This window comes from Strigops habroptila, chromosome 4 (genome assembly GCF_004027225.2).
Source record: "Strigops habroptila isolate Jane chromosome 4, bStrHab1.2.pri, whole genome shotgun sequence".
NCBI lineage: Eukaryota > Metazoa > Chordata > Aves > Psittaciformes > Psittacidae > Strigops > Strigops habroptila.
Window position 1 is genome coordinate 3,948,062 of NC_046358.1, and position 17,419 is coordinate 3,965,480.

At 39.3% G+C, this 17,419-nt stretch overlaps 1 protein-coding gene across 1 annotated transcript in view; it reads left to right on the forward strand.

The window, feature by feature from the left end:
* Nucleotides 1-17,419, forward strand: part of EXT2 (exostosin glycosyltransferase 2) — a 79,858-nt gene that overhangs the window by 6,880 nt on the left and 55,559 nt on the right. Inside the window, exons 4-7 of the mRNA XM_030482339.1 lie at nucleotides 781-897; nucleotides 4,400-4,595; nucleotides 8,667-8,806; nucleotides 9,706-9,799. Coding sequence (XP_030338199.1) covers nucleotides 781-897; nucleotides 4,400-4,595; nucleotides 8,667-8,806; nucleotides 9,706-9,799 — 547 coding nt within the window. The remainder of the gene's footprint in view (nucleotides 1-780; nucleotides 898-4,399; nucleotides 4,596-8,666; nucleotides 8,807-9,705; nucleotides 9,800-17,419) is intronic.

The window sequence follows — 17,419 nt, forward strand, 5'->3', positions numbered from 1 at the left end:
TACACATTGTTCTCTTCTGTTTCTTAATGCTCTTTTGTGTGGCAAAAGGTTGTCCCATCTAGGAAAAGCCACAGTCAGGGTCATCCTGTTGGGAGGTTGAATTACTTCTTAATTTATCGGTCCTGGATGATTCCCATGCTCCCTGCCACACAGTGTCCCAAAGCAGCCTCTACTGCTGGGATTTAGCTTCATAATATGCAGAGTTCTTGTTGTCATGTTTTCTGTTAATAGCATTTTTCCCTAGTTTGTATGATCACTTTAAAAATACAGTTGCAAATAACTCTGTTTTATTTTCCAGCCTGAGAATTCTAGAGTCACTGAAGCTGTTATTGTACCTGAACTTGTATCTGAAATATAGCTTGTCTCTAACACTTTGAGAGCTGTGCTATACGCTATTTCAGTGCAGGCATCGAGGAGTATTTTAACTAGTATAAATAATTGACAGTATATTTCTGTATATTAAAATTGACTTGGGACATGTAAGCTTGCAAAAATGCAAAGTTATCACGATGACTTCAATAAATGGTCCATTCCTGAGTGATCATACACAATCATAAGTATTCCGCTGATGACTAGATCCAGTCTGGCAGTAAGCCCAGTCCCTGAAAACTCAAGTGAACTGAAAAGCTGCATGAAAAACGCTGCTTACAAAATCTGAGGGCAAAACTTATCTCAAAGCATGCATCTTCCTGACGTTCTGGTAGTGACAATCAGTAAGTTATGCTCTGAGTTTGAATGGTCTACGTACTCTGTTTAAAGTAATTTTCTTGTGTTTTCCAGAGCTCTGCTGGCTGGTGGAGGCTTTTCCACATGGACTTACCGGCAAGGCTATGATGTCAGTATTCCTGTTTACAGCCCCTTGTCAGCAGAGGTGGATCTGCCAGAAAGAGGACCAGGGTAAAGGAATTACCATGAATTGGGCAAAGTATATTGAATATCATGTTTAATATTGATGCTGATAAAATATAAGTATAGCTACTAACTGGGCAATGTTGTAAGAGTTGCTTTTAATAACTCTTACTGTTACAATATATGATGGTTCCAATGCTAAAGGCTTTGGCTCATCTGCCAACACGTGGTTTAGCTATAAACTGAGGATTTCTTTTTGAGTGATTCTGGTTTTTTCCACTCCAGAAACTGATCTGTGAAATACTACAGCATGACAGTGTTTCCAGTAGAATTAGAATCAGTATTTCCATTGAACTGACAAGGTATTTAGCATACAAAGAAAAGCAGTTGTTATGTTTGGTTTCTTTAAAGTGTAAGTAAAGCTGGGCAGTAATTCAAAGCAATACAGATTCCCTAATACGTGATCACTTCAGACAAGTTGTTTTAGGATACTTAAAAGCAAAGTAACAGCAAAAGATCACTAATGCAATGTTAAAAGCATTGTGCTGTGCATCCTTTGTGACTTTAAAGAGATGGAAGGGATCATGGGGATCAATATGAATGCCTCAGGTAGTGTCAGCCAAGGCAAACTTTGAATGAGTAAGAGGAGGATACGAGGATGTGATCTTTACCTCAGTATGTCTTATAGATACATTCTTCATAAGTAGATGTTTTTGTGATTCTGAAGTCCTTTCAAAATGACATTGAGAGTTTGAAATGGGAGAAGCCTGCAAATACAGCTCTGAAGGGAAGCAGCTCTTGCAGAATGAATCTGGAGGAGGTTAGTGTGGTTAGCTCATGAAAAGAAAAATGAGAACTGATTTGGTTGTGGGAATAGTTACATTCAGAGCTTAGAATTCTGATTTTGTTTTTTCCTTTTCTAAAATAATGGAGTAAGACATAAACACAAAAAACACCCCACCAACCTTGTAGTTGGAAGTAAAACAAGACAAGTGGGAAATAAAGCACTAATTTTAACAAGAAATGTAATTAGCCATCACATTGAGCTACCATGGAAAGCGGTAGTTTCTCTACTACATTCATGTCTTCAGAATCAGAGTAGGTAGAAGTCTGGAAGACATATTTTGATTGATTATGGAAGACCCTTTTAATATTTTATAAGCCTCTTAATTACACAGCTGACAAAGTTTCACTGTAGCAAAGTCTTACCTCTGTTATGGTTTAAAAGATGGGCACACTGAAGCAATGGGGGAATGAGAGTAAATGATGTGTCCAGTGATTGTGAAGACCACATTTAGAAATACAGGAACTTTAGGTCCTTTTTTCTGACAGTATCCTGTAAAGAGTATGAATTATTGAAAACTGATTGAAAGGGTGCTGCCACTATTGGACACGAAAAGTTATTGTACTTTGGCTTGTACTTTGGCTTCAGTTGTCTTCTCCGGTAAGGGCAATGCTCTTGCTCTTGCTCTGAGGTGCTCTAGGTAAGATACCACAGTCATTTACAGGCCAAACTTGTGCAGCAGCTTTGCTCTCACCCTCTATGGTCCTGCTTGTGATGCTCCTGGACCAGGCCAGTGTAGGGACATCTGGTTGCATCCCAATTGATTCTTCATAGGTCTCAAGTATTACAACAGTCTACTGCTATTACTACTACTATTAAAGAGTGAAAGCCTGCTTTGTATTTCTGCCTGGAAAGCATGAAGGTGATGATAGGCATCAGCAAATATAGAACCAATTGTAAAGAGAGATGCAGTTGTATTGTTCCCATTCGTGTAGTCAGCGAAATGCTTTGTCTGGTTTTAGGTCAGTTTTTAGGATAAGGGAGACTGTTATGTGGGAGCCGATGCAGTGCATGAGTCTGTGTTCAGTGAAGGTGTTGGAGCTTCCATGTTTCTCAAAGGTGGTGGTTTTTCGTGTGTGGGGAACATACTGTTGTCTCCGGACTACCATCTAGTGGCCAGTTAGCATTAGTAATTGAAACGCATTCACAGGTTGGATTGCTTTATACTCAGAATTCAGGCTTGCTTGGGATAAATTATTACATTCCACTACACCAGTGTGTTATTTCCTGGGAGCTGGGACGTACTTTTGTAGCAAGATTTGATAACAGGATTTGGAGCATCATAGGATGGTGAAAGTTTCAAGGCAAAATTTGGTTTTAAACCTATACATAAACAAACCTGTATAATTTTTAGCTGGTGATAGGCATTTATTATCACTCATCTGCATCAGTATTTCCTTTTTTTAAGGCAAATCCTTTTTTATACCCCTTACAGAGCTAAACTGAGGAGGTTTGATTTACTTTCCTTTTTAGTTGGATTGTTTAAAACATTTTAAATCCACCTCTGCTGGAAATGTATATTCTGTAGAGCTGCTGGTAGCAAGTTGGTAGCAGCTGGAGGCTTGGGGAAAAGAATGTCTCATCTGTTAATTGGAGCAACTAAAGTGACCAGCATGAAAATGAGTAGAAGAGGTGAGAAGAACAGCAGGAGAGGTCTGACTTTATAAAATGTGTGTTTGTGTGCGTTTTCAGAGCTGTAAATTAAAGATAGCATCACGTGGAGTAGAACTGGAATCCTAAGCACAGGCTTCATGTTTGCTGTGTTCTTTTGGCAGCGCGAGGGCAGGCACTCGCTGTGTGTTCCTTTCAGTGGGGAGCAGTCTGGCCTGTTTAAAAAGGAAAGCAAAGTAGATGAGAATGAGTAGATGTTATATGAAATGCTGTTTCCCAACTTTAACATAACTTTTTAAAGCAGCGAGTACCTACTTTGAGACTGTATTCCTGTATGTTTTACCTTGAATGTTAATTAGTGTCTTGAAACACTTCAGTATTAAGGCACATCTTAAATATTCATGTTTTTGGAGCATGGTAGGAGTTGAGAGTGAATGGGATAATGGGTCTTCAGCTTTGTCCTGGAAATGTTGCCTTTATGTTGCCTAAAAGGGACAGAACTGAATCACACCTACAGCAACAACACACACAGCACAACACACACACACAGCAGCAGCAAGAGCTTGTCTTGTTGCTGCTGTCACCATATCAAGACTAAATAAGCACAGGGTAGGTGAGCTGTCAGTTCAGTATCTTTTTCTTTTTTCACTTAAAATTGATGAGAAAATACATGAGAGGAGAAAATAGCAGCAGCATTCAGTGTCCTATCTACTTTGTTATAGTACACAAACACCAAATGAAAGAAGAAACAATCCTGGCACCAGTGACAAGCTGTTTTAATACATAGCTAAATACTGTTTATTTCCATTTGTAATAGAGGTTACAATGCAAATGTCTGTTCTAATGTAATAAGCACTGTTTCCAAGTACAAATTTATTCAAAGTTGTAAATAATGCTGAGCCACTTACTATCCAAGGTTTAATTATATCGCATCATTACTTTTTCCAGCCTTCTCTTGAGTACTATATGGTCTTGGCAGTGTATCCACATTTAGTTAATCTTGCTCTGCTTTTCCAGGATGGAAGGAAATATGTTCTAGAGCATTTTGGAAGTAAACTCCCAGTGCTGTCAGGTAACCCTGCTGTGGTTTTTCAGTCCTCGCAGGTATTTCATCCTGTCATCTCAAATGTCTCTGCACCCAGAATACCGGTCTGAGTTGGAAGCACTTCAAGCTGAGAATGGGGAATCAGTGTTGATCCTAGACAAGTGTACAAACCTGTCCGATGGAGTCCCTTCTGTTCGCAAACGCTGTCACAAGAATCAGGTCTTTGATTATCCTCAAGTGCTTCAGGTAAGGCTGCCTCTCCTGCAAACTTCTCTTCCCTTTGGTGACTGTCTGAGAATCACAGAATCATAGAATGGTTTGGGTTGGAAAGGACCTTAAGATCGTCTGCTTCCAACCGCCCTGCCATGGGCAGGGACACCTCGCACTAAACCATGTCACCCAAGACTCCATCTAGCCTGGCCTTGAACACTGCCAGGGGTGGATCATTCAGCACTTCTTTGGGCAACCTGTTCCAGTGCCTCACTACCCTCACAGTAAAGAACTTCTTCCTTATATCTGACCTGAACTTCCCCTGTTTCAGTTTAAACCCATCACCACTTGTCTTATTGCCATAGTCCCTGATGAAGAGTCCCTCTCCAGCACCCTTGTAGGGCCCCTTCAGATAACGGAAGCTGCTCTGAGGTCTCTGCGCAGCTTCTCTTCTCAAGGATGAACAGCCCCAACTTTCTCAGCCTGTCTCCATATGGGAGGTGCTCCAGCCCCTGATCATCCTCGTGGCCTCCTCTGGGCTTGCTCCGACAGCTCCATGTCTTTCTTATGTTGAGGACACCAGAATTGCACACAGTGCTTCAAGTGGGGTCTCATGAGAGTAGAGGGGTAGGATCAGCTCCTTCAACCTGCTGGTCACTCTCCTTCTGATGCAGCCCAGTATAGGGTTGGTTTCTGGGCTCCGAGTGAACACTGCCGGCTCATGTTAAGTTTCTCATCAACCAACACTCCCAAGTCCTTCTCTGCTGCTCTGAATCACTTCTACACCCAGCCTGTATGTGTCTTAGCTGATCCTGTTTGGCACCGGTAGGGTACTTCCTTGGATAGGGTTGACTTGCTGACTATGTTTTGAAACTGTCTAATTTGTTACGTTAACTTGGATATTATATCCTAACTTTATTCTTATTTTTAAGAGTGCCAAGAACTGTGTACTCAAACTGTGCTGCAAAAACACTGCTTCCGTATAACAACTTCATGAAATTGGTCATGGTGGTCTTCTAGTAACACATGATAATGTCATGTAAACTTAAAAATGATATGAAGATACTGCCAAATCCAGCAGCAATGGGAGGGGAAACTTTTGGAGGCCAGACAAAATTGCTCACTTGAAAATTGGGGAAGAACACTGGAATCTACACCTTCCAGAATAACCAGCAAAATGACCTTCAGCAGGCATGAATTTAAAACTGATTCTTCACATACGACAATCCAGGCCTTGCTAGCTGAAGCTTGGAGCAGAGGATGGCTTTGTCAATTGGAGGGAAGATTAAAATGAAGTTATGTGAGGATTTATATGGGGGCAAAAAAAAAGAGCCCTCCACTAAAGGAGTTTGGGCAGATTGTATTTTCTGTATGCAGCTTAGTAGTTAAACCCTCCCAAATTATCTGTATAGATGCGACAGACTGAGCTAGAAGACTTGTCAACATGCAGCTATGAAAACATCTAGGTGAAATGTGTTTCATGGCCTTGGCCCAACTTCCTTTTGATGTGTCAGTGAAGATAAAAAACTAGATACCGTTCTCAGCCCCCTGTGTCTCTTGGCAGTGCACGGACAGAGAGGTGCTTTGGCATGCAGTGTGGTGAAGTGAGCTCTGCCACAGGCCACTGTGCTCTGTCTGTGGCCACCAGCACATAATGTGTCTTTGAACTTCAGCAAATGATGATAAAACAACAAACAAGCTGAGGAAAGGCGAAGTTTCCATCCCTCCTGTTATGTTTTGTAGGAAATATGTTTAAAATTCCTTGTGGAGGAGGGGGAGAGGGAGGAAAGGATCACCCTGAGTCCTAAACTTTCAGCCAAAAGGAAAAAAAAACCCCACGCTTGTTTGCTTTATTTCTTTAAGTACAGACTGGATTACTTAAGGATAGCAAATCAGGGAATTTATATCTATATCTTGCTATATATGATTTTATAACTCGGAAGAGAGTTGGCACATGCCGAGATTGTTAAAATACTTTCCTTTGCAGAGCCCTGCATCTCCCTTTGGAATGTCTGGCTGATAACAGTGGTGATGCAAGGAGATATATTTATAGTAACCTTTGTCTAGACAGGAAAAATGGTTATCTGGGCAGATGAGCATGTGTGTCCACATCTGGGCTGCTTTGTTTTTTTTCTCTCCCAGACCTTACTAGAGTTTCTTCCACCTGCTGCTGTGTGATCCAGTGAGTCAATGGTTAAAATGGTTAAAATGTGTGTTCTTTCTGTTCTTTCCATTCCCTGCACTCTTCTTTTGCTTCTCTTCCTGTCTGAAAGAGGGGGAAGGGGGATTGCAATCACAGTTCATCCTTTCCAGCACTGCCTTTATAGACTTCCTACTAGACAGGCTCTTGGGCTTCTAGGTTGCTAATGCTTCCTGTTTGCAGTCTTCTCTTGGATGAAATTTTCAAGGCTTTTAGTACTTTATGGGTATGAACACAGGTCTTACGATTGCTTTAGGAAACAAGAGAAGAGCCAGCAAACCCCCTTGTGTTTCCTAGTTCCATTTTGATGTTTTGCTGCCCTGCTGAGCCTCCTGGCTCCTTTTCCTCAGGCCACAGAACACAAGCTGGAGAGATGTTTTCTTATCTGTGGGAGCCCCTCTATCAACTTTATAATTTTTCTTTCTTAGATTTAGGGATAATACTGACTTGGGCTTTTTCCTTGTTTGTGTAGCTGAACTCTACAAGTGTTTATTTTGCAATCTTGAATCTGTAGGAAGATTCCTCAGTGGCAAAAGTCCCCATTTACAGGGTGAGTGCGGAATAGTCAAGAAGTCTTCTCTGCTGCAGTTTAAACTCATGGCTTTTTGTCCTGTGTGTTGTGGACATGAATAAGTGGATTATATTCTTCCTTTTTGCAACAACTTTTTATATCTTTGAAGTTCACTTTAGCCATCTTCCTCCTGCCCTCACCCCTTCACAATAAGTAGTATTGATATAGTCAATCTTTCCTTGTAGATCATACTTTCGAGGTAAGTAATCATCCTTTTTTTTTACCCCTGGAAGTGCATTGCCCAGGACTGAACACGCGGCTGTGTCTGAGGTCTTTTGTTACTGAGTAAAGTGAGTGATTCACTCAGGTTTCTTAGATTGTACTTCTTTTTGATTCTAATACAACTTGTGGGTGGGGTGGTTTGGTTTTAAAACAGCACAACATTGCTGACATGTGAATACCCTTTCTGTTCCTGTTCTTTCTGTAGGACATGTCCTCTTCTGCAAGGTGCAAAAGTTACTTCATGCTTTATGTTTATGCAGTTGGTTATTTTTATCTAAGTATTGAACCCTATACATATGGCTATTTTTAAGTCAGTTTTATCCATATAATGTCAAACTCTAATCCCGTTATCTGTTATGTTTGCTAATCCTACAAAATCTTAGGTATTGTCAGATCTGTTAAGTATGGTCCTAATTCTGCTACTCAGGTAATTAAGGGACACATTAAATATTGTTGCACCTAGGAAAGCTTATTTGGTCCATCACTGTTTTACCTGTGAGCCACTGCAAAGTGCTTTATACTTAGAGCTCTTTCTGTAACTGTAATTTATGTAACTAGAAATCCTATGAGGGCTTTATCTAGCCCATGATTTCTTAATTTGCTTAGGAAAGTACTATCAAATATGTCAAATGCCTTTTAAAGTTGAGATACAAAATCTATTACTTTTCTGCTATTACATAGAGCTGGATTGCGCTGTGATGGAAAAAAATTAGGTTGGCTTCATACAGTTTGTACTCAGTAAGTTCATGTCAATTGTTGCTCATCTTATGCCAAACTTTCAAAATTTTAACTTATTTTTCTCCTTGAAATTTCTCAATTAGAATTCTGAAGATTGGCCATTAAAATATAGCAAAGAATGGTCCCATTAGCTGATTTCTTATCTCTACACTTACGATATTTTTGAGCTTCTGGAAGATGAAGTTGTGTGATTATTTTGAATTAGCTAATAATTCAGAATACATTGGTTGCATGGAGCAAACCTGTTTTTGTTTTGACTTTTTTTTACAAGGGAGGAAGGCAGGAAAGCGTAATGCAGAGATACACACACACAAAATACAAATCTAACCTTTTGGGTTTTACCCTCATCTGTGTGTTGGATACCATTTGTTGACAGGAGTCCACATTCTGTGTCGTTCTACGTGGTGCCCGCCTGGGACAGGCTGTGCTGAGTGATGTTCTTCAAGCTGGCTGTGTCCCAGTGATCATTGCAGACTCCTACATTTTACCTTTCTCTGAGGTTCTGGACTGGAAGAGGTTTGTACTCTCACTATTGTACATTGAATCACTGCATAAGAGGCTTCATTGCATTTGGTGATTTGAATAAAATCTGTATAAGTCAAGTGTACTGGAGGTAACAGGGAATAGAATACAGACTAAGAAACTGCAGTCTTTGCCCTTGATATATTATGCATCAAAAATAGGAGAGGAAAACAACTGAGGCAGAGATGACAGAGTGTTCAGTTATCCTGTAGCTAATCATATTTTTTCTAAAACAGACTTGCTTTATTATCTTGTGCTTGAATTCAGTGAGGACTGGTCTGCATTCAGGTTCTTTTAAAGAAAGTATATGCTAAAAATTGAGTCACTTAAATGCTAAATTCACGATATTGTATCCTGATTCTTAAGTTCATCTGAGACTGAAAGGTGTAATTATTCTGTAGCTGAGTACACTGTGTTAAGAGCTTAGATAATTTTTCCATGCATACATTGTGCCCAGTTGCATGATCCTGGGATAATATGTACAGAAGTTATTAGTTTGGATACATAGCGCTGTATATGCTATATATGACTCTTCGGATGTATATGACTCTTTGGCCACTCCAAAAATCTCAGCTGACAGCAAGTCACTGGCAATCCAGAGATGTGAAATCAGGATTTCTGGGTGTCTGTCCCTTCCATGTTTGTTAGATTGTGTGCACAGATCAGACTTTTGTGGCATCAGCTGAGGGTAGACTGGTGTTGTGAAGGAACCACTACAGAATAATCAATTACACTGAGAGAAGATTGCTTCTTTCCGCTAATATCTTCTGAATATGTCTTATTAGAATAGGACAAGATTTTGGGTGGGAAAAGCAGTTGACATCTTTTAATGTATAACTTTTCTTCTTGTCTTACCATTCATTTATTTTCTGGGGTTGTTTTTTTGCTTATAGGGCCTCTGTTGTCATCCCTGAAGAAAAGATGCCTGAAATGTACAGTATTCTGCAAAGTGTCCCCCAGCGACAGATCGAAGAGATGCAAAGACAGGTAAAATAATGTCCTGTGTTTAAATGATTTTCCTTTATTTACGGTTGGAATGTAGGTTCATATACTTGCCTTGCTATGAAATCTGTTGGAATGCAGAAGCATCCATTGTACTCTCATGTTAATACTATATTTGACCCCCTTTCTTTATGCTAACCATATGCATTCACCGTTACTTCAGTGTTATGTCTCTACCCATCACTGGTGCAGCTAAATGTGATGAACAGCAGGTCTTGTTCATTACTACATTACCCATCAGGTGAGGAAGTTAAGAATATTGCATATGATTGTGATTGCAGAAGACCACTTCAGTTACTCAGTGTGGATTTGCTCCAACCTACTATGTTAATGTACGTGCTGTTGTGAAACATAGTACAGGATCTTTAGCATCCATAGTGATCAATGCCCACTCATCCTGGGTTGCAGCAGACCTCCTCAAGAGTGAAACTGAGGTTTTAACTAGTGATTTTTCATGTAAAGATCATGAGGTATTTGTCATGAGTGGAGGCTGCCAATTTCTACCAATGTAGTCAAACTCCACTTTGATATCACTTTTTCTTATGTCCCCGCTGCTTTCTTAATGCACCCTGGGATGGAAGCTCTCACTGAATGCAGGTGTACTGCCTCGTGATATATTAACATACTTCTGATGGAATCACGGTGTATATTTGTTTATTTTTTTCTACATAGTATTTAAATTGTATTAAAAAAGAAGTTCAAGAGTCTTTATCTGTAGAGAAGTTTTGGTTTGTAGATACATTTTAATCATTCAAAACACAAGGGAAGCATTAAATCCAAAATGTTTCAAATATTTTAACAAAGTTGACATTTTCTCTCAGTTACTTCTTTGGTGACTGAAAGAGCTGAGATCACGAACTGTCCAAACTCATGAATGAAGTCTGTGTTGACTGGGTATATAGTCAAAAGGAAATGTCTTACAGTTTACTCCAGCTGATGCTGATTCCTGTCTATTAGCTTTGCTGTTATGGACACTATTAGTTGTTTTAATTCTAGAGCTCACACACAGAGCAAGCTCAACAGATGAGGACTGTTAGCTGTGTGAGGATTTTCACAGTGTGAAGAGTTTTATTGTCAGATTAGGGGGTAGAATTCAACCATACTGTTCTTTTGGTGGCTGGAATATGTAAATTACATTTTGAGCCAGCAAAGAAGATGTTAATATCTGTTGTAAACTTGTATCTAGGATCCTATCATCCTTGTCACCTTATTGTACCTGAGTATATATAGTTATAATGTAGGAAGATACTGTTGTTACTATTTTTCCTGATGAGGAATTGAGGCATAGAGCAAGTGAGAGCTAAGTATGTAGGGAAACACTAAACTGTCTGATTTCAGGTGACTTTTAAAGATGCATGGGATTGCTGTAGTCACATTTCTGCAAGAATTGTGGAGACATGTTTCTGGTACTTGCTTACCTAACCTTAGTGACAGTCATCTTTTGTGCGGCCCTTGTATAGAGTGACCCAAGGTGTGTTTTTTTCAGGGTATAAGCTACAGCAATCTAGTTTTTTCTACCTAGACAGTGCTAAAAACTGCAGAGTGTATATTAATACTGACTACGTAGGAGAGAATAGACTGAGAATTAGCAGTAAATAGCTTTTTACATCAATTCTGTTGCCAGCTTCACTTCATTCTCTATCCAGAGAAGCTGCAAATATCACAGCAGCCATCAGAGGTCTCCTTTCTCTTTAGTCGAATCACCCAAATGAGCCCTTTTAATGGGGGCCATTGGCAGCACCAAAAGTTACTACCAGAGATGCAGGTGAAAAAGTAGCTTTGCTCTTGCAGCTCCTAGAAACATGGTTTTGCTTTATTTTCTTTTCCTTCTCTGAAATGAACGTAGAGATGTTAATACTAAGGTCTTTTGATGAATAAAGCTTTGAAACTGACGTTAATAGTCTCTTGAAGTGTGCATTGATTTTTCTTGCTGTCCATTTTACTAATATCATAAAACGACCATTTTGGGATGGTGTACTCCTCCCACAGAGAATGCACTTGACATTATGGAAAGCTTAAACAGTGATTTTAAAGTATGAAATCAGGAAACAACACTACTTTGTTTAAAAACAAACATACAAACAAAACAAAACTAACCAAACAAAAAGCATTCACAATGAAATAAACCAACAAAACCCCTCTTAATTCAGATAATCTGTAAGTTATCTATATTATCTGTAACTCCATAAAATTAAGTTGAAACAGAAGATACTTTAATACCCAGTATGCACTTGTATTCTGTGCCTGGAGTGAATTTTGTGGGATTATAGATGGTTTGCAGTAGTCATTGGGTCCAAAGCTTCACTGCACCTATTAGAAACTGTGATTTTATTGACCAAAGGTGAGAAGGATGTTTTTCTAAAGTTTACTCTCGCGTCTTGATGCTTTTGTTGAGGATATAGTTGTGTGTTTTGGTAGCTGGAGTATTCAGGATGAAATCACAAGGTCTGTCTTTCTCTTGTCTTCATGAATTTATTTCTGGCTGCATATTGAGGACACTTACACATGTTATCCAGACATTTCATGTCTTGGCAGTCTTATTTACAAGGTAAAGTCCCAGTGTAAGCATCTGTGAAATTCCCTTGCTGACACATGGTTCTATGTTGTAGCTATCTGATAAGGTGAAAAAGTACTTAGTGACTGATACTGTGTGGACTACCAGTAACTTGATTGCTTTTCCTAGCTGATAGTATGCACTAATATTCCACCTGTGCTACAGATTCTTGTTTCCTTCCTCCTCTTCAGTGTCACTGTTGCACACTTGCTGTCTTTCCATTTAAATGGTTTGGGAAAGTATGTTAAGACTTTTTGGCAAGACAAAATGTCTTACCAGTTTTTTTCAGCATCTTCACTTTATCGACAATGTGCAGGAATTAGTGAATAAAGATTCACAACATAAGGCTAAAGGGATGATAGGAGAAGAGATAATTTGAAGTTGGAATGAACCTTTAGAGGCTGGTGCTAAGGATAGTTCAGAAGCAAAGTTAATTTGGGCTGCTTGTGGTTTAAGCCCAGCCAGCAACTACGTACCACTCAGCTGCTCATGTGGGATGGGGAGGAGAATTGGTTTCTTGGGCAAGGAATTACTAAAATGAAACTCAACTAATACCCATATATAGAATGAATCTGCAAATGAACTGAGTGATTAATACATGTTTTCAGATGTGATCTATAACAGTTGTTTATTCTGCTTAGCCATGGAAAGGCTACAAAAGCTTCAAAGTACTCTGGTTTTGCAGGTAACCCATATTTCTCAATAATATTTAAATAGATTTCTTTGCTGTTTCAACTTCAAGGACTAATATAATAACACTTGATATACAATATTTTGGTGCTTGTTTTTCTGTCAAGTGAAAGAGGACTGACTTGAAACTGGTCTTGTTCTATGTTTGTCTTTTTGTGGTCTGTTCTAGTTCTCACTGAGTTCTCACTGAGGTCTCTGTCTAGTTCTCTTACCGAGATGGAAACATAGTTAGATCACACTGATCGTGTCGTTTCTTGTTTTTACATTGTGAAACATTTGGGTTTGATATAACAGTGACAAAAAGATTGGTCCACAACTGATGTTAAAATGAGGAAAAAATTACATTTGCAAAGAGCTTTTATTAAAACTGATATGAAAGTTGTTTTACAAGATCTCACTGTTTCCTTTGCAGTTAGGATTTGATTAGGTTTTTGAAATAAAGCTGGTTTTGTTGCACATAAAATTCCACTAGAGGAGACGATATGTTTTTGGTAAAGATTTGTGAAACATGCTTTGTCAGTACCTGCCAATTAATGTACTTTAAAGTAAAGTAAGAAACCAATTGACATGTTCTGACATGAGTATGGTTGAGATCATTCTCTTTTTAGCCAAACAACAAATCCTTGCGCTAAATTTCTCCTGGTTTGAGTAGGATGAAGCATGCATTCATCATACCTATCAGAACTTCCGGGTCTGATAACCTTTGTGGGATGGGAGGAGCCTTGGTGTCTGGCTGCTTTGCTTTTAGTGGTTCTCTTGATTATAACGTAATTCTTACGGAAAACCTCACAATTAAAACAGATTTTATTGTAAATGTTGGCTTGCCAGTTCTCTTTGTTGATTAGGTACTCTCTTTGCAGTATTCTATTGCAGTTGGTACTCTGGTGATCATGCATCAAGGTTAAAATAGACATGTAGATAGATAAATACACACACATATATGTATATGTAAATATGATTTTTTCAAGTTGAAATAGATTGTCTGCTTTTAATGAATATTCTCTATGCTTAATTTTTTTCTTTGTTTCTGGAGGTACTTCTAGCCATCCAGAAGAAGAGAGGAAGGCTCTTAAAGAGAAGTTATTACATTTAAAATACACAAGAACCCATATTTGAACATATTTTCTAATACTTTGTACACTGATCATGAGCATCACAATGCAGTCATGAAGAGGATGAAATACAGGTGCTTTAGCTTTCATTATATGCTAGGATCTGTGGCTGGTGTGACCTGGGCTGTGATTTCCTTTCCAATTTTACACAGCTTTATTTTGCTCAGTTGTTTTGTTGGTATATGGTATAAACCAGGAAAGAGATTTGTTGGTTTGAGCAGTGCTGGAGTGTGGGAAATCAAAGTTAATTTCTACTGTCCTGCTTTGTACCTGATTGTGCTGAGATCTCTGGAGATTAACTGTATTAACTTACACCTCTATTGTTCAAACTTGCAGAACATTTTGCCCTCAACAATTCCTGTTTCAGTTCTCTGTATTTCCTCACAAAAGGGAATGGTTTATGTGCTCAAAGCCTAGTCTATGCTGTTGTGAAAAATTGTTATTCAGTACTACATCTACTACAGTACTTCAGTACTACAGCCTCTGTCCCTGAGAACTGGAGACTAGCATATAAACTGCAATATATTGACTATCAAAAAGAGCCTCTGCTAGTTGAGCTGCTAAAATTAATAGCAGTCAGGATGAAACTTTTGCATCTCTGGGATCGCTGCCTTGTCTGTTTTCTACAGTAATGTTGTCATTCTCATTTTCTTTGAAGCTTCCTTGAACCATCCCCCTCTCACAAATAGTTCCATATGGAGCCTGAAACACTGGCAGAAGTGCCCAGAGGCAAGTCGATAAGCAGCTCAGCTGCGCAGCTACTGATCCAGCAGACTTGGTGCTGCATCCCTAGGCTTTCATTTTCTCTGCACCACAAACCAGCACCCAGGTAATAACAAAGTTCTAGGAGTGGAGGGGCAAGAAACAGAAGTAATAGACCTGCATGATAGAGTGATATTTGACATCTTGTGTTGCTCCTGAAGGAGAGTGAAATAGGTAAAGAAACAAAAGCAGAACAAAACTTTGCTGGTATCTGCTTATCCCATGCCTTGTGTAGTTTCCCTTTCCACAGGGTTTTTCTGATGTTTTGCTTTGGAAGCCTGCTAATCCCCAGAAACATATTTCATCGCTGTAGTTGATACAGAACTGTCTTAACTGTATGAAAGTTTTCTTCGGCTTATATCTGAGCCTCTGTGCCTTTTTCCCCTTCTTTTTGAGAGGTGAATCAGTCTATCTGAATATAGAGATGTATTGTAAATGTTTTTCTTCACTAAATATCAACATACTTGGAAGTCTTTTACCACAGATAGGCTCATGAAGGCATAGGATCAGAATATGAAAGTCTATGCAATGGGAATAGAAGAGTTATTCCTCTGTTTATTTAGGCATTCTTTCTCACTGGACAGATTTTAGGTAAGGAGTTTATTTTCAAAAGAAGGCTTTGTGTGCCTGTTCCTTTTTGACTTTATAACACTCCCCACCTCCTCAAAATAAAGCTTTTGAAGTAATATCTAGTCTGAAGACTGGGTGACTTTGTGTGCTCTAATGATGCAAGAATGAAGAGCTAGTGTTCTTGAGTGCAGGAATTCTTTTCATCCTGGTTTCCTAGGGAAACAAGGCTATGATCACATACAATGTGCATGCTGATTTCTCTTCTCATTTCTGTTACTTTCAGCCAATCTTACAGAGAGGTAGAAATGCTGGAGATAAAAAATTCCATAAAATCAGGTAGCTGTGTAGAAGGTTTTCCCAGAACAGGATGGCTTTTTAAGGGAAAATTTGCAGCTCAAGCTAAGAGTAATAGAAAAAAACTCCATATGAATGATTCTGCTTTGGGAAAGGTTTTATTTGGAACTGCACATCTTAGGCCAAAGAAATTCAGGTACAGCATGGCCAAATGATAAAGTGGCAAATGAAATTCAGTCCATAGTTAGGTTCTCCCGTCTTAAAAATGATATAATAGAACAAGGATGATCAGAAGTTTCAGAAGATTGATTAAATAACCTAACACTCTTCCATCTTGACAATGAATGGCTGGGATAAGATGAGGAGCAAGAATATAGTACAGAACTATAAAATAAGAAGGTCATGAGGAAAGTGAATGGATAGGACTGTACATTGTTTGACAAAATTTCATTTGGTGTTTCCTAGGACTTGTATTGTTGGGAATCTAGCCTGGAAAATTAAAGAAGGAGATGATCTTTTCCCAGAAGTAGTAGGTAGTCTGTGGGACTCACTGCTTCAGCATTTTGTGTGAGTGAGGGGGTTTTATTGGCATTAAGGGTGAATGAAGAAATCCAGAGAAGGAAAATCTGTCAGAGATGAATGCAAAGATATACCCCCTGGCTTAGTCTGAGTTGCAGACTTCTGGAAGCTGTAGAGTGGTAAAGGGGAAAAGGGGGAAAAGAGGATAAAACGGGGGAAAAAGGTACCTGCTGTGTGGACTGTTGTCAAGGACAGAATACAGGAGCAGAAGGCCGTTTGGTCAGATCTGGTGCTGTCACAGTGATGCAACTTCAGGACTCAGCTTTGCAGGGAACTTCGGTGTTATAATGCCTTGTGGAATAACCTTGTCAGATCATCAGTGGTTTTTTTAAACACATCTTAACTCCACTGGCTGCTAAACACTTCAGTGTGAGAATATTGACCGTGATGTATAGTAAACCGTGATGTTTCCTCCCTTGCATGAATGGACAATTCACTCTCCTGAAGCCCCACAAGATACTCTCTCAAGTAGTGGCCACGCAGCATTCTTGGGTTTTAGTAATTAAAGTTTTAGATAATCACAACCTCTTGTCTTTTCAGCCCATGTGGAGAATTAAAAGCTAAAAAGGGATGTAAATTGAGTTTAAAAAACATGGCTAGAAAACATGTAGTTCACAATGTTTGTTCCCACAGCCAGAATACCTGGACAAGCTATTGTGGTTTTTCTAGTGCATGTCTCATGTGCCTCAGCCCTGACCTGAAGAAAAGTTCAGACTCTGGGTCAAACAGAGCTGAAGACACATGCGTAAATCAATGACTTGTTTTAGTGCCACGTTAAAACAACATGAGTGGCTGGCTTTTCTGACCCCACCTCTCTTTCATTTAATGTGCTGCTTTGGCTCTTCTTTAAAGAGGGCTCTGTAGAGTAATTTCAGCTCTTATCAGCTTGCTGACAGCTATATGAGCCTTTCTGCTGGCTCCAGGCAATCACTGCCGGCGTGTGAAACATCCCATCCTTACAGTGAAACAGTCCTGGAGAGAGTTGAAGCAAATGGGTGGTGGAGTTTACCTGTGGGTGGTGCAGCTCACATAAAAGAGCTGGGA